Source organism: Rattus norvegicus, chromosome X (genome assembly GCF_036323735.1).
Source record: "Rattus norvegicus strain BN/NHsdMcwi chromosome X, GRCr8, whole genome shotgun sequence".
Taxonomy (NCBI): Eukaryota; Metazoa; Chordata; class Mammalia; order Rodentia; family Muridae; genus Rattus; species Rattus norvegicus.
In genome coordinates, this window is record NC_086039.1 from 138,366,408 (window position 1) to 138,386,969 (window position 20,562).

The 20,562-nt window shown below is 48.8% G+C and overlaps 1 protein-coding gene across 2 annotated transcripts; it reads right to left on the reverse strand.

The window, feature by feature from the left end:
• Nucleotides 1-3,015: 3,015 nt before the first annotated feature.
• On the reverse strand, nucleotides 3,016-9,238 carry LOC120099259 (cancer/testis antigen 55-like). 2 transcript variants are annotated; one of them, XM_039100347.2, is made up of 5 exons: nucleotides 8,934-9,238; nucleotides 7,007-7,191; nucleotides 5,356-5,497; nucleotides 4,227-4,339; nucleotides 3,016-3,509 (listed from the first exon to the last, which is right to left on the reverse strand). In XM_039100347.2, the coding sequence occupies exons 1-5, from the start codon at nucleotides 9,070-9,072 to the stop codon at nucleotides 3,270-3,272; spliced, it is 819 nt and encodes a 272-aa protein (XP_038956275.1). In that variant the 5' UTR covers nucleotides 9,073-9,238; the 3' UTR covers nucleotides 3,016-3,269. The 2 variants fall into 2 exon arrangements, with proteins under 2 accessions (XP_038956275.1, XP_038956274.1); XM_039100346.2 differs by having other exon boundaries at nucleotides 4,227-4,348; nucleotides 8,934-9,217.
• Nucleotides 9,239-20,562: the final 11,324 nt, after the last annotated feature.

Here is a 20,562-nt window from a genome sequence, read left to right on the forward strand (position 1 = left end):
CCCCAGCTCCGAAAAAAAAGAACCAAAAAAAAAAAAAGGGAAGAAATGGAAAACGGAAGAGGAAGGAGGGAATATTAGGAAACAGGGAAGTGGATGAAGAGTGGGAAAGGAAGAGGATGGAGTAGAATGGAAAGAGGTAGAAATAGGAGGAAATAGAAGGAAAGAGTAGGGAAGAGCGAAAGAAGAGAGTGGAGGGGAGGAAATAGAATAGGGAGGGAGGAAAGAGGGGGAAGGGAAATGTAGGGAAGAGGGAAGGTAAGAGATACGAGGGGAAGAAAGAAGAGAAAGCAGGGAAGAGGAGGTAATTAGAAAGAGGAAGGAGGAGGAACAAGGACAGAGGTCAGAGGGAAGAAAAGCAAGCAGGAAAGTTAGAGGGTTTTGTTTTGTTTTGTTTTGTTTTGAAAGAGGGAAGAGAAAAGAGGAGGAACCTGGAGAACATAGAAGTGAGATAGGACAAGGGAAGTGGGATGAGGAGGAAGGAGGAATGAGGAATGAGGGAAGAAGAGAGGAAAAAAGAGGATGGTGTAAGGGTGAGGAGAAAGAAGAGAAGTGGGAGGAGGGAAGAGGAGCAATGAGGAAGATGGAAGAAAGAGGAAGAAAAGGAAGGGAGAAAACAGGATGGAGGAGGTGAGAGGAGGGAACACAGCCATCCAGCAGCTTAAAGTCAAGCAGGGCACACCTGAAAGGAGGGCTGGAAGTGAAAAGGGCAGGGGATGAGAGAACATGGGGCTAAGATAATGAATATCAAGGCTCAAAGTTTAATATTCAGCAAAGAGTATTTAAAGGGAGAAACCACAAAATCCATCCCAGAACAGTAATGTGGGGGGAAGCAACAGTACGGCAGTCAATCTGGTAAATTTCCGTATCTTTGCAGCTCAAAAGCTTCTTAACTTGGCTGCAGCCAAGGCAGATAGGGCCTGTCACTCAATGTCTGCTTCTGCTTTTTGTGGGCATGTTCAGTCTCCCTAGCCTGCCAGGTTGAGGAGGTTACAAGGGAAGGTGAAGGAAGAGGAGAGGTAAGAGAAAGGAGGAGGGAAGAGGAATGAAGAGCAGGAAGTGGATAGGGGGTAGAAAGGAGGGAAGTGTAAGGAGGAGGGAGAAGAAAGGAAGAGGGAAGCAGAGAAAGATGGGAAGGGGGAAAAGAGAACAGAAGGAGGAATTTAAAGGAAAAAGGCAGTAGGGAAGAGGGAATTTGATGGAGGAGGAGAAAGGGAAGAGGAGGGAAGATAAAGGAGTGATGGGAGCGGGAAAATGTATGGAAGCAGGTGTGGAGGGAGGAGGGAAGTGGAAGGAAGAGAAAATAAGGAGCAGGAGTGAAGAAGGGCAAGGGAAGATCAGAACAAAAGGAAGCTGATTTACAGGGTGGAAGAGGAAAGAGAAGCAGGGATAGGGAAGAAGAGGGAGAAGACGGAAAGAAGGATAGTGCGGAAAGACAAAGGAGGAAGGCAATGGGACGTGAGGAGAGATGGAAGAGAAGGAGTTAAAAAGAAGCATGGAAGAGGTGGTAGGACAGGGACAGGAGATCTGGGAAGATGAGGGAAGAGCAGAAAAGAACACAGTTAAGAGGGACAAGGATGGAAGAAGGAGAAAGGAAGAGGAGAGAAGAAGGAAGAGGAAGAGGGTGAAAGGGGGAAGATGAGGGAAGAGACATGCAGGAAGTGAAGTGAGGACCAACAGAAGGTAGATGGACGGGGAAACAGGAGGGGAAATGGATGAAAAGGAGGGGAGTGGGTGGTGTGGAAAACGTGAAAGGAGGGAGAAAAGAAGAGGAAGGAGCAGGACGGAGTATGAGGGCAGCAGCAAGAGAGAAGAAGTGGGAAGGACTGAGGACCAAAAAATAGGAAGGAGGTGTGAAGAGACGGGAAAGGAGTCAGAAGAAGGAAGAACGGGAAGGAGGCAGGGGAGAGGAGGAAGAGATGACAGATGAGGAGGGAATGGGACAGAGGAAAGATGATGGAAGCGGAGGGAGGACAGAGGAGGAAATAAGCGGGAAGAAGAAGAACTAGAGAAGACTATGGAGGAAACGTTGAAGAGAGGAGGAAAGAGGCAAGTGGGAGTACAAAAGAGGAAGAAGGAGGAAGAGAGAGGAAAGAAGAAAAGGGGGTTCCTGTGGAAAGTTGGTGTCAGAGAGAGGGCAGGGGACTCGTAGTATAGGAGACTGTGAAGGATGCCAGAAAATGACTAAGGAGAGCAGGAAGCTGGGAGAAGTTGTCAGAGGCTTAGAAAGGTAGGAGCTCAAGGGAAGGCCAGAGCACAGGCTGGGTGGGCAGGGCAGGGCAGAAGTCTGAAGGACAGAAAAGACTGGGGAGAGGGGAGGTAGGATCTGGGGTAGAAAGCAGGGAGGAAACTAGGGGATGAGGGCAGAAGGCTCAAGAGCAGCAGGGCAGGAGGGTAACAAGGAGGGTAGGGAGTTGGGAAACGGTGTGGACATGAGGGAAGGTGGCTGGACAGGAGGGCAGAGGGTTCAAGAGGAAGCTGGGGTCCCAGAGACGGTGTGGAAGAAAGCAGAAGGCTGGGGGGAAAGGTTGAAGACTGGCTGGAGAGATGAGTTGGTTTTCTGAGTGAGAAAGGCCAGGGTCCATGAAGAAAGGTGTGGAAAGAGGGCCCAACATTTCTCAAGGAGCAGCCTTCCTAGGGGAGTCAGAGATAGGCCCAGGCTATTCAGAGCATCCTGGATTGAGGTGTTCAAGGAACACTTGCTTGTCACCAAGAGCTCCCCACGGACCAGAGTGCGCTGATAAGAAACCATTCCTATCCAGCCTTGGTCGTGGTTCTTGTACCCTGTAACAGTACAAGCATGTACCCAAGTCCCTGAGCTGCACTGTGTCTGTCCCAGTCATCCAGCAGGTCCCACGGTCCCTCCTACTGTTGCAGGACCACATAGTTCCTGTGAACCCAGGGTCCAGACCTATGGGTGACTTTGTGTGAGGAGTAAGCTCTGCTCTATGGGAACACTGACCAACTTAATTCCGGGGGACTGGATGGCGGTTGGCCATGGCTGTGGATAAGCACTGCTGCTGCTCAAAAACTTCATTTATTAAAAATAACAACACGAACTCGGCCCTTATTATCTATCACTGCAAGGGGTTTTCTGGGATTCTTCAGAAGATAACGATTAGAAAGTTCCCAGTCTAGCAGAGGAAGATGGCCCATTGGCCACTCTGATGCTTGCCGTCTGGTTGGATCTAGGCGGGCTCTTGACCTGGAAGTTCATGGTTAACATGTTCTTTAAAATTCCTAACTTAAGCATTTGCGTTGACTGGGACCCTCTATTGGCATGAAAATAATGAGGAGAGATTCCCAGGGCCAGTGACCCCTACGACTTGTTCAACTGGGGTCATGGAGATTGCTCTCCAGTTGTAATTGGACCGGATGCTCTGAACCATCACCACGTTGACCATGTGGCCTACGAGAGGGGTGTATCCCAAAGGAAGGTGCAGGGAGTCGAAGGTGAAGAAGATGGTGTGGTTCAACATTCCTTTTCTCCTGTGGATACTGGTCACACACACCTGTCAGAGAAAGGGTGGCATTGAGTGTGAACCCTTGGTCACACCCTGTGCCTCCACACTATCAATAACCTCTTGTGGACCCCCTCTGTCACTGTTGCCTGTCCTGCCTGCTATGCTGCCAACACTGGCATGCTGTGTCCCCACTACCCTGACGGGATCCAACATCACACCAGGTGAGGAGGAGGCTCTCGGTGGAGCTATCCTGCTCAGGGGAGACCTTGTCCTACACCTTAGGCACCTATGGCCATTAGCCCCTAGGCTTAATGTTGAGAGATCAGGAATTGAGTAAAACAGAAAGACAGCATGAAGTGAACTATTACTCCCGCCCCCTGTCACTCTTGAAGGCATGGTTTCATGTGTACCTTTGTGGAAACTCATTTTCATGTTAGCTTGCCCACGGCCCCACCGCGACCTCCCGCCCCCTGGACCCCCACCTTCCCGGCAATGTTCTCTGGACTGCTCCCTTTCCTTCCTGTTGTTGTAGAATATCCCAAGTAACAGTCAACCTAGCAAACCCTGTGCCTCAGAAGCGAAGCATGTCCATGTATGTTCTCTGGTGCCCTTCGTTCCTCTTTACAAAGTCCTCCCACTGAAGCTAATGACACAGGGAAGCATGCACCCGAGTGTGCACATGCGCCAGCGCCCCCAACAGATAGACAGGCACTAATATCACCACAAGAAGTGTCCCAGTGACCCAACGATGTGGAAAACCATTACCTCTTCCAGTCGCCTCCGTTTTGTGGCCTTCACTGAGTGTACTGTGATTTTTGAAGATCCTTGCTCCACAGAGTACTCGATATCTAGCCAGTCCCCTTCGTAAGGCGTAAACCCTAAGATGGCTAAGAGAACATTGAGTGGAAAATTCTACATCTCGCTCCAGTCTCACCTTTGCAGGGTTCTGGATAAAAGCGATTACGTTTTAGCTTTGTCAAGTAAAAGTGGCTACATTGACTTGTAAGACCACAATCAAGCAAGCATCGGGTGTAAAGTGCAGGCAGCTTAGAAATCTTGCACCTAGAATGGAAATTTATCATTCGTAGGCACTGGTTTTCCTTTGCTCCCTTAGCACAGTCAAATGGGCAAATGGGCAATGGCATCACAGCCTTTTCTTTGGGGCCCCCGAGGATTTACTGCTCAGTTGGTCACATCCTGAGTCCTTTTGTGGAGACAGAGTCTCAGAGTCCCAGGTTGTCTTCAGGCTGGCAAACTCTCTCCCCTTCCCTCCTCTCTGCTGTGCTGTCTCCCTCCCTTTGTATCCTCTCCCCCCTTTGGTCTTTATATTCATATCTCCCTCTCTCCCACTCTCTCCCTCTCTACTTCCCACTCTTTGGTTCTCTACAAATCTCTCTCCTCTCTCTTCCCACCCCTGTATCTCATCTTCTCCTGTCTCCTTCTTGACTCCTTCTCTCCCTCTCCCTCCACACCTCCCTCAATCACATTCATCTTCCCTGCCTTTTCTCTTCCCCCTTCCCTCTCTCTCCCTCTCTCCTTCCTTGTCTCTATTTCCTCTCCATTCCATTCTTTCTAGAACACCCTCCTGCTCCCTCCCACTGCTTTCTCCCTCCTCCTCTCCTGCTCTTATGCTGGTCTCTGCATACTTTGCACCCTCTGGCTCTCTGAGGCCTCTCTCTCCCCAGGTAAAGACACACACACACACAGACACGAACACACACACGCACAGAGACACAGACACAGACATGCACACACATAGACATGTACACGCACAGACACACACACACACACACACACACACACACACACACACACACACACACACACTAGGGAGCCCATACTCCGAGAAGTATGTGCTCTAAACTACCGCACATATATAGCCCGTGAAAGAAACCTTTAGTAATGCTGTCTAGATGGAAGTGGTATTCATCAGCCATGTAGATGATATCATTCTTCACATGGGAAACACAAGCCGATAGATCTTGGATCTTGGAGTCAGCTCCCTTAGGCACATTGTCTTCTGAACAAATACAAACCTACAAGAGAAGTTTGCAGCTTGTCTCCTTGGGAATTCTTTCTCCTCTGGGGTCTTTCTAGCACTCAACATCAGTTCCACGCTCATTTCCCTCAACGTGATCTTTCTTCCAGGCACTGCCTATCCACTACCACTCCCAGTAGTCCCCAAGCCTGTGAGGCATTGCCCCACAGGCTGGTCTGTGCCAGGACGCCACAAGCCCTCACAGCTACAGTCTCTAATGGACCTACCCACAAGCCTCCTGTCCAGGACCCATTGTCACAGGGCCCACTCCCTTACCACCACAGGGAATGCACACAGGCAGATTCAGATGTCTATGAGGACCACAGAGCCACCCTTGAGTAAACTGGAAGTGCACGGGTTCCTCCCCTGTGTGGAAGGGACAGACAGTGAGATGTGAGCTTTGTCTCTGTGTATGCACATGCATTGAATCCAGCCCTGCTAAGTGTTCAGATGGGACTAAACTGTGATTGGAGCCATGATTTAATTCCAGGTGAGATAGGAATTCCTAAGACTGTGTTCCTCACCACCATACTGAAAAGAAGAGCTACACATGACACATAAAACACTGAATACCAAAAAAGTCCAAAGGTCAAGGAGATGTGACAAAAGGCCGTGAGCCTTCCCATTATGTTTTATGACAGCCCCCCCAAAGTGCTAGCTCTGTAAGCAGTAATGATGCACCTGATTATTGGTCAATGGCTCTCAGAAATCAAAAAGGAGGTGTTCTCCTGAAGACTCCCCTAGCTCCAGAGAGAATCTCAGACTGTTTTCCCCTCTCCCTTTGCAAGGCTTGCGACCTTCACAGCCCTTCCTCAGATCCTGGTAAATGGGCCGTCTGTGGAGGATTATCAAATCTCTGTTCTACAAGATAGAGTTTCATGACTCTATAAACCATAAAAACCATTGGATCTCACACCCAAAATGGGAGAATCCTGTGCATCGTTAGTGTGGCTCGGTAAGTGTTTTCTGGAAGGTTAACATACAAGTCATTTGAGACAGCACTCCCACCTTTGCGACTGTGGCCTTGAAAACAGTCTTTTACCAGACAAAAGGCAGCCAGATTTGCAAGGTGGTGCTGTCTCTAATACTTACGACTGTTGATCCTACTGATTGAACACTGGAACAACACAGGGGTTTGTGCTGTAAAATGTGGGACTTACAGTTGGGTATGGTGGCATATGCACCAGGCCTAAAAGACTGAGTTTGGAGGAACCTTTGAGCCCATGAGATTTCAAGTATGCCCGGACAATAGAGATCCACCAGAAACCATTGTTAATCTCTCTCTCTCTCTCTCTCTCTCTCTCTCTCTCTCTCTCTCTCTCTCTCTCTCTCTCTCTCTCACACACACACACACACACACACACACACACACACACAAGAAAAGAGGCCTTTGCATTTCATGACATGCTCCAGAGGAGCAGTACTAGAAAGGTTGCTTTGAAAGAAGACAGCTAATTTGAAAGCCCCGAGGGAAAAGTGAATCCTCCCAAACCTATGCAAAGCTTACTTCTTTGGCTTTCAATTCATGCAAGACTGGGTCTTCCTCCACATATGCAAGGACTTTGTCTCCAGCTTGCAGGGGCATGGCACCAATTACAACGTCAGTGCTGAAGAAGACACAGTCTTCAATCCAGCCGTAATCATTCCCGCAACTGGTCACGATGCCCTTCACAACTTTAGTGTTTGGTTCGCCTGTGAATGGGGACACCGCAGATGCCATGAAGTAATTACCAAAGCAAATGCCCATGGTAAAGAATCCTTGCCTGGGATGACATGGTACACGACACGTGCTTCTGCAAACAAGGGTTCTGATTTGAAGAAGACATGTTGAGGACTGGAAGCACTATGTGGCCACTGCAGGACTCTGAAGGCAGAATGTTAAGGTCCAGTCTTTCCTTTGCCATGCTCTTCATAGGAAGAGAATGAGCTGAGGACCAGATAGCCTCGGTTATAACCCTTGTCCTTCCCTGATGGTCTACATAACCACAAGAACATTTCTTAGAGTCCCTGACCAGTTTTGCAATTGGTGTCTCCTGATTTCTCTTGTGCACATTAACCAGCACATACGTGACCACTCCTTGGCAACCGTGTCTTGTATACCTTAAACTTCCAATGTTATTGCTGTCAGTGTGTCTGCAGGTGGACATTCTCTACGGAACCACAGCCACTGTAAATTGCTGCTGGCTAAGTTACCGTGGTGAGAGGCAGCAGGTAGAGAGTTTCAGGACTCATCAGAGACAGCCCTGTAAACACAGGTATTTCAACCCTGCTACTAGGGAGAATGGCAGAGAAGGATCAAATGGTCAAGACCTTCCTAAGTTTCCTATGAAGCCTGAGGCCGTCCTGGGGCACAAAGTGTGTCCTTGAGTTAAATTCCCAATGTGAGCTAAGGACCTGGGCTGAAGCTGAGTTCTACACTGGGTTGCCTGGCCTGCAGGAGACCCTAGCTCCCATCTCCTGCATGACAACCGCATGCTTCATGAAATGGATTTGTATTCCTGAGGCCAAGGTTCACATCGTGGCACTAGACAAGTCCACGACTCATTCTTTATGCAGCTTAGGTTGGCATCAAACTTGTGGCCCTCCTGCCTTCACATCAAATTGTCTGTAGCCGTGGTGGGGAAAGACTAGAGCTTCTTTGGAGGCATTGCTCCTGAATATTAACCACGCATTGACACCAGGAATCACCAGATGCAAGTTAGAGTGATTTCAAACATGGATGCTCTACTAACTGGATTTGTGTATCCCTCCATGGCTTCTGCATCAGCTCCTGCTTCCTGCCCTGTGCAAGGTCCAGTCCTGACTTCCTTTGGTGATGAACAGCAATGTAAAAGTGTAAGCTGCATAAACCCTTTCCTTCCCAACTTCTTCCTCATGATATTTGCTCAAATAGAAACCCTGACTAAGACAGATGCCATCCACCTGAGGAAACCTTATATTGCCCTAAACTCCCACCACCAAGAGGCCTTTTACCCATTCTGCTTGAGGGCTGACTAAATGTGAGACCTGAGTTGCTGAGAACAAAGTGAGTTGTACAAAATCATGGCCCCTGAACTTCTACCCATGGCAAAGCACTTGGACTGACTTCATTCTTCCTTCCAAATAAAGCTGGGAGTGGAAGCAAAAGGAAATCCATGCTCAAATGCAGAGTGCCTCCCTGCTCCTGGAAGTAGAAGACAGACTCTCAAGGGCCTTTTGCATCCCAGGTCTTGGGAATTGGTCAAGGTCGTTCCCACATGGACCCACCAAGAGATTTTGGTGGAGGATCAAAGTTCTCCCAACCATGGGTACCTGCTCCAGCGGGCAGCCACTGAGTGCAGCTGCAGGTCTAACCATCCCCCCCACCCCCACCCCGCCGCTGCTCACAGCTAAGGAGGGCCTTTCTGAGGGGTTTCATGTAAAGAAGACTAGGACACCGAGTGCCCGAGGAGTACCTTCAAGGTGTGTTCGGTCTCTTTCCACAGACTGAATATTCCATTGGAAGAAGTACAACAGCCTGAGTAAACGCCTGGCACCACAGTCAGAGAAACAGCTGCAGCAGGTGCACGAAGGCCGGGATGTCGTGACACCCATGGTGCCACCTCTTGATTTCTTCCCTCAAACCTGGGAAATGGTACCAGATGGCTACTGGGCAGCCCTCCGGACAGCCAGGCTCATCTTAGCACCCTGGCAGCTCAACAGGAGTCCCTTCCACAGCCTCTCCTGAGAGCTTGGTAACCAGTGGGCATTGTTCCAGAACAGCCAATGGGGGCAGAGCACGTTCTCATAATGCTCCTCTGGCCAATGGCAAGCTTCGGGCGGAGAAACATGGATCCTCTATGCATTTTGTCCCGGGGATAGGAAGAAGATATAAATGAACTATCTGATGATGCCTGGCGCGTTCTCTGAATGTTGGGAAGAGATTAGTGCAACATTCGCTGAGAGGACTAGAGCTCTGGCTTAGGCCCGGTGCCCCAAATGTGTCCCTGGGCGAACAAGCAAAATCCAGTATGCATTCAGAATAAAAATTGACCATTAATTGCCTAGCCAGTTTTCAACAGTGTTCGGGGTCGGGCTCTGAGTTAATCTTGAGGGTGGTGCGGTTCCTGTGAGGAAGCCAGGTAGTGTTTGGCAAGGTAGTGTTCTTGAAGAGCCTGTGGGTCCAGGAAGAATTTCACTTTGGGGCCCTGCACCATGACTGGGATAGCGATCCTGTGAGTAGGTTAGAGCCATCTTCAACACTTGCTGTTCATGCTAGCGCTCCTTGGATGGAGGCCAGTCCTGCATTATCATAGACACTCCTAATTCTCATTGCTAACATGCATTCACTGTTAGCTTGTGTGTGCAAGACATCTGGTGGACCTTGACTCATTCCTTCATCAACTCCTGCGGACATAGTGAACACAACAGGCAATGGCCTTGGCCCTATGGCTTTAACTTCCTCAGAGCACAAGAAAAAGCCACTTGATACAAAGGGTGACTAAAAGAAGAAAAGGGCCCACAGTGATAAGTCCTCAAAGCCGACCATGAGTTCCCTGCAGGAATGAGGTTTGGTAGCGCAGTGGGACTTCAAGGTCATGATTGAGCCTTGGTGTAGAATGGAGAGCAATCAAGGGGTAGGGGATACATGCAGAGCGACCAGCGAAGCAGAAGCTTCCCGTTAAAGCCCAGAGAAGAGCTTCCTTAATTGTGAGAACATTCCAGATATGATTCAGGACATGAGTGTGCTGGACTTGTGGGTAAATGCCGGCCATTCCAGCACTTTCAATGCAGGAACAGAACCATCTCTAAGAACCTGTGGCCAACATGGTCCATGTAGTGAATTCCAGGACAACTCAGCCTGTGTACTGAGACACTGTCTTAACAAGCAGATAGAGTGACTGAACATGAGAGAGAAAAGGGAGAGTTACAGAGGGTGCCAATGGGAGAGAGATGGCAGGGGAGGTGGTCAACCCGAGGAGCCCTTCCCTCAGCAGCCTTCTTCATCTGCAATCAAATCCACTAGCATTCTCCCCGAGGAATCTCAGACCAATCCCGAGAAGGAGCACAACGTCCAACCCTTCATAACCACGTGTTGGTGGCAAGAATGTTTCACATCACATGGTTCAGTTCAGGGTGGCTTATGTGACAGGAAGCAGGGTGCCATATGCCGAGAGCTCTCCTGTCACATCAGGAACTGCACTGCCTCTTAATCCTGTGGCAGAGAGAGTTGCAGGAAGCCTGAATTAGGGCATGTGATCAGGGGAAGATGTGGAGCTCCAGTTTCTACCACAGGGTCTCTGGGTGTTGTTCACCAGGAAAGGCTGACCTTTAAAACCAGGAGCTAACTCTACCCAGCTCACCTGAATGCCCAGCAGACACTAGCCAAACACTGTTAGGGTCAACTCTGCCTCTCCACAGTCTGCTGAGAAGTACATGGCTCTGGATTTTCTGGGAGCTGTGTGATCTGCTATCACTAGCTGGTCCTGTTGAGGTGTTTGAAAATCATCTCCAACATTAACCCCAGAAAGCACTGTCGCTTTTCCCTTGACCCATGTGTGCGTAGAAGCCTGTCGCACAACACTAACCTGAAAAACACATTTGAAAATCCTGTTTGGTGACAGAGCTCACAATGTGGAAATGCAGAGATCAAGTGTCCAGCAGCTTCCTGTCAAGTGACGGCAGTCAGGTTGGGTAGGAAAAACGAGGCCTGGACGTGCAGTCATCAGGAACACTGCTGCCTTCATTCCCTCTCCCTCCTTCACTGTGGGTCACTGCTTACCTCTGTGTAGAGGCTTGTTATTCACTCAGGAACTATCTATCCTGGAATCTATGATGCCTCATCTGTGTCATTCCTGTGTAAAGTTGAAGGAAGAGAGATGATCTTCCAGCTCCAGTTTTGTTTTTTTTTTGTTTGAAGTCCATGCAGACAGAAGGAAATTGTTTTTCATATAGGATAAACTAGCCCAAGATGGGAATAATTTTTGGTGGTGGACAATCTACACCCTGGCATTGCCCATCTTACAGGAAGCAGATTGAGCCTCTCTGCTGAGATTAGCACAGGCTGTACTTTCTTATAGGTCTTGGCCTTCCAGGCCTATGCGTGTCTTTGCTTCATGGACCAGACTTCCGACCTTGCTACAGCCTTGCTGAGAGGCTGGACCACGGTGGTGTCCTGACTACATTAGTGGCAGTATTGCCACCTCTTCCACCTGTGCCCTCTGTCCTGGTCCTCAGGGACTCTCCAACTTCTGAACAAGAATCTCTAAGTCCCTGACAAGGAGCTGACCCTAGAAGTACCACCCAAGCTTTCCCAGGAGGATCCCTTAGAGGTGGCCATGAGCACACCCACTGTCCATGGCCATAAGGGGCTGTCAATGTCCACAGACAATGCCATTCAACGTCTATGTTCAGGGTTCCGACCACTTACAGGGCCGTCTCTCTCTCCCCTATATGGTACAACCATGTCAATTCACCTCAACACTAGTCAAACTCAGGAATGCTGCAAGCCACAGGACACCCTGAAGGTGGGATCACATTCTCTTCTAGGTGAACCTCCCCGGGTGACCCTAAGGTAGACCTGGGTCCAGATGCCCCGTGTGCCCAGCTAAAGGAGAAAGTCAGGAGGCACACACATGCATATATGGTCCCTAGATCTATGAGAATTGGTAAGCAGGAGTGAGAGCTCAGAACTACCCCCATGAAACAGGGACTGCTATGGGAAGAATGCCTGCCTCTGGGGGAAATGACTCCAGAAGAGCCAGACAGGCCACAACTGCAGAAGTGTGCACAGAGTCCTGCGGGGAGAGATGTGTCTTTTTCAAGTCCCACACGTTCACAGGAAATGTCAGGAGATGTTAAGCACGGACCCCAGTGGAGAGCAGTAGTCAAGGATAGTAGGCTATCCATCCACAAGGAAGCAATTCTTTGCATAGTATACCTTCCGGTCCCTACCTGGGGAACTTCAATGCCTTTCTGATGACTGTGAAATCAGCCTCCCTCAGAATGGTACCCCAAGCGAGACTCCAGATCCTGGTTGCTCCTCCTACTCCCTTGTGCTCCAGGTTTTGCCTGTACTCAAGGTCCTGGGGGTACCAAGGATGGCCAGGGACTCCTGCCCACAAGGTGTGGGGCCATGGAAGGGAGCCCCTTAGAGCTCTGGCCCAGTCTGCCTAACTTATCCCTAGGATATGGACACTTTAGTGAGTTCTTCAGATGCCACTTCACGACCCCCAGGTGGTCGTTTAAAGCAACAGACTCCTTGCTCTCTCCACCTTCTGGCATTTCCACAGTTAAGCAAAGCAGTATTTCTACCCTTCAATGCCTCAGCATAAATCATAACCCTTGTGCTCAGTTGTCACAGGCTGTCACATGGCCTGTGGCCTCCCAGCACACCAGGGAAGCTGAGGCCCCACCCCGCCCCACTGCCTGTTTTTCCTCATTTTCATTCCTGTGCTATGATCTGAGACCTTCAGGGAGTGGCTGCTGATGTCAGTGGTGGGGCTAGGGCAGGAATCTTGAGGGGTGAGACAAACAGCAGCCATCCCAACGGCTTTGATCAAATCTCATTTCTGTGTAGTCCTAAACAACAAGGTACAGACTTGTTTTGTGTTTTGAAATAAATAGGCAGTGCTGGGCTTTTACCAAAAAAGGAACTCAAGAGGCCCCTGGGTCCTTCTGGCTCCTGACAGAGCCTGAACCACAGAATGATCAGATAACACAGTGAGGGACATTTATGTGCCAGGAAGTTCCCAAGGGGTGTCCAGAAGGCCCCTGAATGAGTGGACTTTGTAGACCAGGCCTTACTGTGGAGATGAACCTGCAGTGCAGGTCCAATGAGCCTTGGGGGAGGCTATTGGGGCAGCATGGACTTCACAGCTTTGTAAAGAGCTGGGTGCTCTGTGGGCTTTCCTTCCTGTGTCTGGAAAGTGGTGCGTGCTTGTAATAACCCTTCACCACGGGCCTGCTTCTCTAGGTTTCAGGGCCCTGGACAGAAACTCCTACTAACCTCATGGCTTAGAAAATGGTGAGATGATGTAGTCCAAGCTCCCCTGGCTCAAATTTGGGCTGTAGAACCCCTTGCTGTCCAGGAAAGCCCGAGGAGGAGATCCTCCCTTACCTCTTCTAGCTTTCTTGTGGATGCAGCCATGTTCCCTGTCTGTCCTCACTGGATCTGGCCTCTTTTGCAGCTCTCTGAATTTGCTAATCTTACCCAATTCTTATGGTTTTTCTTGCAAAAAATAAAAAAAAAGTATGCCTTTCTTCTGGGCCTGCACTCAGAGGGGATGAGCAGCCCCGGGCCGGAGTCACTGGATGTGTAATCCCCTAATGTGAGCACTTGGACACAGATTCCTGGTCTCTGAACGAGTCAGCTGTGCTCTGAATTACTCAGCCATATCCATAGCCCCTGACTTTGGACTTTTCATAAGAATTCAACTCATTAGGGTTACGATCTTCTCTAATCCAATGTGGTCTCCTTTTCACCTAAATTACACTTGCAAGGACCTTATTTCCAATTACACTTGCAAGGACCTTATTTCCACGTGAGGTCCTATATTACTTTTACAGACTGACCTAGAGTGTGGGGCACTGTTTCAAGAAGTCTGGTGCCTGTCACAAAGCGTGGTCAGTAAATGGATCTGATCTTGTTCAGATATTAGCCTGCCTTGGGGTTCTTCACAGTGAGGTGCAGGGATATCCAAAAGGAAGCCCTCTGACAGGGCTCCAGAGAGAGAGGCTCATCATCAAACAGAGCAGCTGGGCCCCTTTAGAAGGGACTATGGGTAATGGAGAGAGTCTTCAACAGTTAAGAGCCCTGACTGCTCATCCTGAAAACCTGGGTGGGGCTTCAGCACTCACCAGAGACTCACAACACACAGTAAGTCCAGACCCAAGTGATCTGCCGCCCTCTCCTGGCCTCCCAGTGCATTGCATGCATTTGATGCACAGACAAGCATGCAGAGGAAAAGAGTCACACACAAAGGATAGATTAAATTTAAAAAAGAGACATGCCTATGGGAGGAATGGTTGGAACACGTCAAGGGGAGAAGGAGCCAAAAGTCCACCTCTAGATACTGGAGTCAAGGACCTGGAGAGATGGCTCAGTGACTAAGAAGTGTGGCTACTGTTTCAGAGGACCTGAGTTCAATCCCCTGCACCCACATGGCAGCTCACAACCATCTGTAACTGCAGTTCCAGCGCCCCAGACACCCTCACACAGACAGACAGACAGGCAAAACACCAAAGCGCGTAAACAAAAACAGAGAAATGAATCATTAAAAGCAGTCTGGTGTCAAGTTTGATGGTTGGCAGGAGTAAGAAGAAACAAATGATCCTCATGTAGAGAGTCCGTGCAGCAGCTGGGCACCAGGAGAGAGTCAGCTCTGCAGCTTGGCCCGATAAAAGGGTCAGGCCAGCAGATGGGCACCAGAAGACAGTCACCTCAGCAGCTTGGTACCAGGAGGGAGTCAGCTCTGCAGCTTGCTTCAGAGAGGCAGATTGCAGCCTGTGGATTTGTCCTGAGATGAATGAGAGAAAAAAAATGAAAGGAGGACATTACTGTTCCTAGGTGTGTTGAAGGGAAGGATTAATGTAGCTATGAGAGAGAGAGAGAGAGAGAGAGAGAGAGAGAGAGAGAGAGAGAGAGAGAGAAGAGAGAGAGAGAGAGAGAGAGACCGCGAGCGCATGGCAAGGTTTGAGACAACTGGGAGAGCCGGATTGGACACGGGCATGAGATTGAGTTGGGCCGCATGAAGAAAGGGCTAAGGGGAGAGCCAGGAGGAGACCCAGAGTCCCAGTGGGCAAAAATGACTATCATAGAAAGGTGTCTGGGTTATACAGGGAAGAGAAGATGGCTAAAGGGCAGCTGAGGCGAATCCCTGGTCTGATGCAACTTAGGACTGGGGGCTGGGTACCCTAGCCATGAGGACTCTGAAAGAGGCAGGGACTGGGAGATGCTGGGAGAGTCAGATTTCATATATCAATAGGAATTTCAGTTAGGCATCAGTCCCCTGTTTGACCCCTAAAAACACGGACTAGGAGGAAATGCATCCAACAACTTTTAGTTTCTTTTCTGTTAACAGAGTGTCTTCATAAACTGTCAAACAGGCTTGGACTCTCAGACATCCTGATCTCAACTCTAAAGCAGCTGGGAATCATTGCCAGCTTGACAAAGCATGACCCCTCACCCCAATATATTATTCTGGATCAGGAAGAACCACAATTCTGTCTTCAAGTTATGTAAGCATGGGCGCACCCTCATGGTCCACATAGACCCCTGGTGTTCATCAGCTGTGGTATGACCTTTACTTGAGAGGTGGGAACAGCTGTCTAGACACTCCAAATAAGAAACCAGCCGTAGTCCACAAACTCATTCAGCACAGGTCCTGCTGATTTAACCAGTGATTGGGTTTGGGTTCACACAGGTCCATCGGCAATGTGTTACTAACAGGAGCATAAAGGACACAAAGGCACTGTCCCCCCCCCAAAGCCCTGTCAACAGGAGTGAGAGTCCAGAGAGTTGCAAAACTGTGTCCTCTGCACGACTTGCAGGAAACTCAGCAAGGTGGTCAGAGAGGCTCCTCCTCCCTGAAGTGCTCCACTCATTGTATAACACTGTGAATTAGCCTTGTGCACATTAGGAGTGTCCACCTTGTGAGGCTCGCTTTATTTACTTCTGGAGTCTCATTATCCTCTCTCCATCTCCAAGAAGGAGTGTTTCAATCATCTGGTAGTCACTATACAATTGTACTTCCCCTAGAACACGGTAGCTCCATGTGTGTCTTGCCATGGCTTTCCTGTGTTCTGCAGCAGATCACATGCTTGTCTTCCTGGCCGGTTCACAAAGGGATGAGGGCCTGCTGTCAAGGAGTAGCCCTTGGCTGCATCTCTGCTGAGGCTCCTCTTGTCTTACCCTTCCCGGACCACAGAATTCCCCATAACACCTCTACTTTCTGGCCTGCCCTGCTGCAGCCTCAATGTGGGTGGAAACCTCACAGGCAGCACCATAATCCTCAGCAGAGTCGGCTCCAGTCCTCAAAGCTCGTGGCAAAGGCCCCTCCATTGGTGAGAGTCTAGAGAGGATGTGTGTACTCGGGCACCCAAAACCCTCCCCCGAGCACCAGTTATCACACCAGCCTTTTGTGGCCTTGGACAACAACAGGCCTGGACAGAACAGCCCATCAAATTTAAAACAGACTCATCCTTAAGACTTTTTTGTACATTTTCCCAAAATGAGCTCCCTGGAATTGGAGAAGCACGAACCTGTTCCATCACCTACCTCAAACACGCAAGCCTGGTCTAGGGTTCCATCAGCTTAACCTGCCCCCGAAAAATCCTGATGCTGAGAGCAGAAGTCTGAAGTACAGTACGAGCTCCTATACCCTTCCGCCCTTGTGTGAGGAAGCCACGGTTCAAACCATGTGCCCTAAGTCAGATTTGGGCATAAGCTGAATATACAGGTCATGAGCCTCACCTTGAGTCACAACCATTTATTAATGTGCATTTAAAATTGTCACCACAAATGGAGGTCGCAGAGCTCTACTGGCCATTCCTGTATCAACTGGTGCAGGCGTATGCACACTGCCAGGTCTGAGAAACAGTCCAGTACTTGAGCTGTTTTTCGTGTTTTGAAGGCATAAGACGCTAACAGAGTTTCTTGGTTGTCCTCTTTGTTTCTAAGTCTCTTTTATGACAGTCTCAGGTAGCTAAGGCTGAATGAAATCTCAACACAGAGCCAAAAGATTTGTTACAGTTCCGTGAGAGACTGAACCTTTCCAACGCGTAGGAAAACCCTTTCAACAGGACGGTAAAGAAGTCAAAGGATTTCTAGAAGTCCCTGAAACTGAAAAGATTCTCGAGGGTTCCTCTGACACAGAAAGCAATAAAAGCTGAGCCCCCCCCCACCCCCGCAGACATCCAAGCTGTAAAACGTGCTCTGAGGTCAGAGCAGCTGCCTGGAAGAAGCAGCTCACCTGAGATGCCTGGAAGACATTTAGACCCATTTAGGCGCTTGGGAAAACCCCTGCCCAACCTGTTGATCTGCCTGCAGGCTGTGCACTGTGCTCCTGGTTCCTAGGTTTTTCTCACCCATGCTGGGGTGGGCTTAGATGGTGCAACTGACTGAGTCACTCTGCTTCTGTCAGTAACCTCTCACCCATATTCCTGTAAGTGACCCCAGGAAAGCTCTGCCTCCCTACGCGAGACGTTGGTGGTGTCTGTACTGTAGTCTGTCTCGGCCTCCCTGTCCGGGGTGAAGAGACAAGTGTGTGTTGCCTCTCCCCACAAAAAGACTTGTCAAACGGCGTCAAGGAGGACTTGGCCCTTTTGGTTCCCTCTCCTTCTCCTCCTGAGTGCTGTGACCCCGGGGGCAGACCATCCAGCCCGAAGTAAATATCGTGCTGGGGTTCACCCCAAATTTTAGGGCAAACATTCTCTCAGCTGAGCTGCAATCCGAGTTCATTCACAGTTTTCTGACATGGGTATACAATTTGGTGTCCATTATGAACATTCCCAGCCATATCTTTAAAACATTTTCAAATGTCTCATATTTGCTCACCTGTGCGCTGAATAGTTTTAATTTTAACCAGTCTTGATACATGTACAAAACATACTTCATTTTGGCTTTGCCTAGCATCTTTCTCAAGACAAAATCTGCTAAATCCTTGATGGAGTTTCAGTGTGGGTTGAGTTTCGTGATGTTTAAGTTGCCCATTCCAATGTTTGGCCTATTTTCCATCAAATCTTATTTATTTTTGCTCAAAATATTTTTATGTATAGAACGTGTCTGGGATGTAAGGATGATCTCTCTACATTCAAACTCCGTACATGGAAGTCGGGATTCATTTTCAGGATGTGCAGTTTTGTGGCCTTTTGAGCTCATAGGTGCAGTACCGGCTGTAGCCAGCAGATGGCAGAGGATGCACTGGCGTTGGTCAGACTGTTGGGAGATAGCTCAGAAAGCCACATGATTTGGGGGTACCACTGTGGCTGAGAAGCAAATTCTGGACCCCAGTGGGTCCTTTCTTGGCTTCTATTAAGTTTGATCTTTTCTTCATTGATTCGTTTGTACATTGTATGGATTAATTTAGATGGAACATCAATTTGAGAGGTATTCCACGCATGCTCATTGGGTGCTTAAAACACGCCCACCCACCAGATTGTTCTCCTTTCTCCTAACCTCACAGCCATCACTGCTGCAGCCTCTCCTGCTGCTGTGTTTCGTTCTTTTCCCTTTTCTCTTCTAGACGTCTTCATGTATGAGGGAGGGCATGCAATAGTTGTTTATAGGTATCTCGATTTGTGGCTTCCAGCGCGGATTCATTTCCATGTCACCCTCCTGTACTTACCGGATTTGTGAATGGCTTGGCTCATTCTCCCACTCTCGTCTCAGATTCATAGACTTGCTCTTATGACATCATCGGAATTCAATCTTTGATTACTTTCAGCAAACACGAATTCATTCCCTTTTGGAGTCACTTACTGTTACTATGCTTTATCTGTTTTAAAAGTTTGTGCGTCTTTAAAAATCATTTTAGGGCTGGAGATGTACTCGGCAGACACTTGTGGTGCTCGAGAAGCTTGTTCAAGGCCCTTAACCCAGATCGCAACACTTCCGTGCGTAATGGTTGTGTACAGTTACGTAAAGGCTTCATCCGATTCTGAGATCATGAACGAGACTATTCTGTTACTTAGAGTAGGATCAGCATACTCCCTGGAATTTACCTGTGTGGTAAGCTAGACTGGACTAACCTTACTTTCCAATACATAGTCAACTTGCCAGCATCATTTCTTGCTGTCCAATAAATGCTGCCTTGGAAAGCAAACCTTTCTGTACACCTGGATTGTGGATGCTGCGGTCCCTCGGTGCGGCCCGTGGACGGTTGGCAGGCTTCCATAGGACCATGATAATACTGTAGTGCCCGTGTCTACTGGTAAACCCCTTAACAGGAAATAGAGGATAGTAGAAACCAGTAGTTTGCCTGGATAAGGGCAAGAGCAACTCAGCCCCAGGATTTACAGGAGCTCCCTAGGGTGCTGGCAGCCTGGCACCTCCCCATAGCCACAGTGGGATGGTTAACTACCCCAGAATTCAAGTCATTCCCCATTGGCCCAAAGGCTGCATAAATAATTCTTGCTACTGCACAGTACAGGAGATCTGCACCTTCATGCTGGTCCAGAGTCTGTTTCCCTGGTTACTGCCTCTGCCTAGTTAACACTTTCCTGGATCATTCTCCCCACCCTGACCGGTCTTCATTCTAAAAACAGTGCCCATTACACTAAACACAACATTTAACCCGTGGCAAGGACTGACCTCTCTGTCTTACTGTGGATCTTTTGACTGTGACATCATATATTTCTGCTGTGCAGTGTTTTGGCAGGCAGTTAGTATTTACATGCTGTTGCAAATATATTCCCCTACCCTTGTTTATCGCGCATGTTTCCAGTCTAGGATCAACCTCATAGTCCCTGGCTCGATCCAAACCGGATGATCGGTCTCCTTTAATTTCTACTTCATTTTTTATGTGATCATGAAGTTTTGAAGTCATTATTCTGGAGCCGTATAGCATGCTCTAGAGACCAGGCTGACCTCAAGCTTGCAGAGAACCTCCTGCCTCCACTCCCAACTGCTGCGTTGCACACAGAGACTGCATACCCGGCTTGTCCGTGTTTTACACCGGCACTGTGGAAGCCCTTCTTGGTTCTTCTGCATACAGTATTCTGTCCTGTGTAGATGATCACACTCCAGTGTTTCCCCATAATCTATCGTGTTCATTAGAGATTTTCAAAGCTGCCCCTTCAGAATATGAAAGGTCTGTGAACATGTGATGCCTACCAAGGATCATAAACAGGCAGTGTCACAATGCTTCTCTTGGATAGACCGACAGATGGTAGGAGCAATTTTCATATTTTTCTACTTCCTTTAAAAGCTTACTCTGAGTGGTATTTGCAACTGTAGTCACAGAATGAAAGCGATAATACCTCTATAAACCATGCTTTTATTTACACAGGATTCAAGGGTGTGTCGTTTACATGTAGGCACATGTGTTTGTGTGTGTGTGTTTGTGTTTATGTGTCTTTGGGTTTGTGCATGTGAGTGTGTGATTT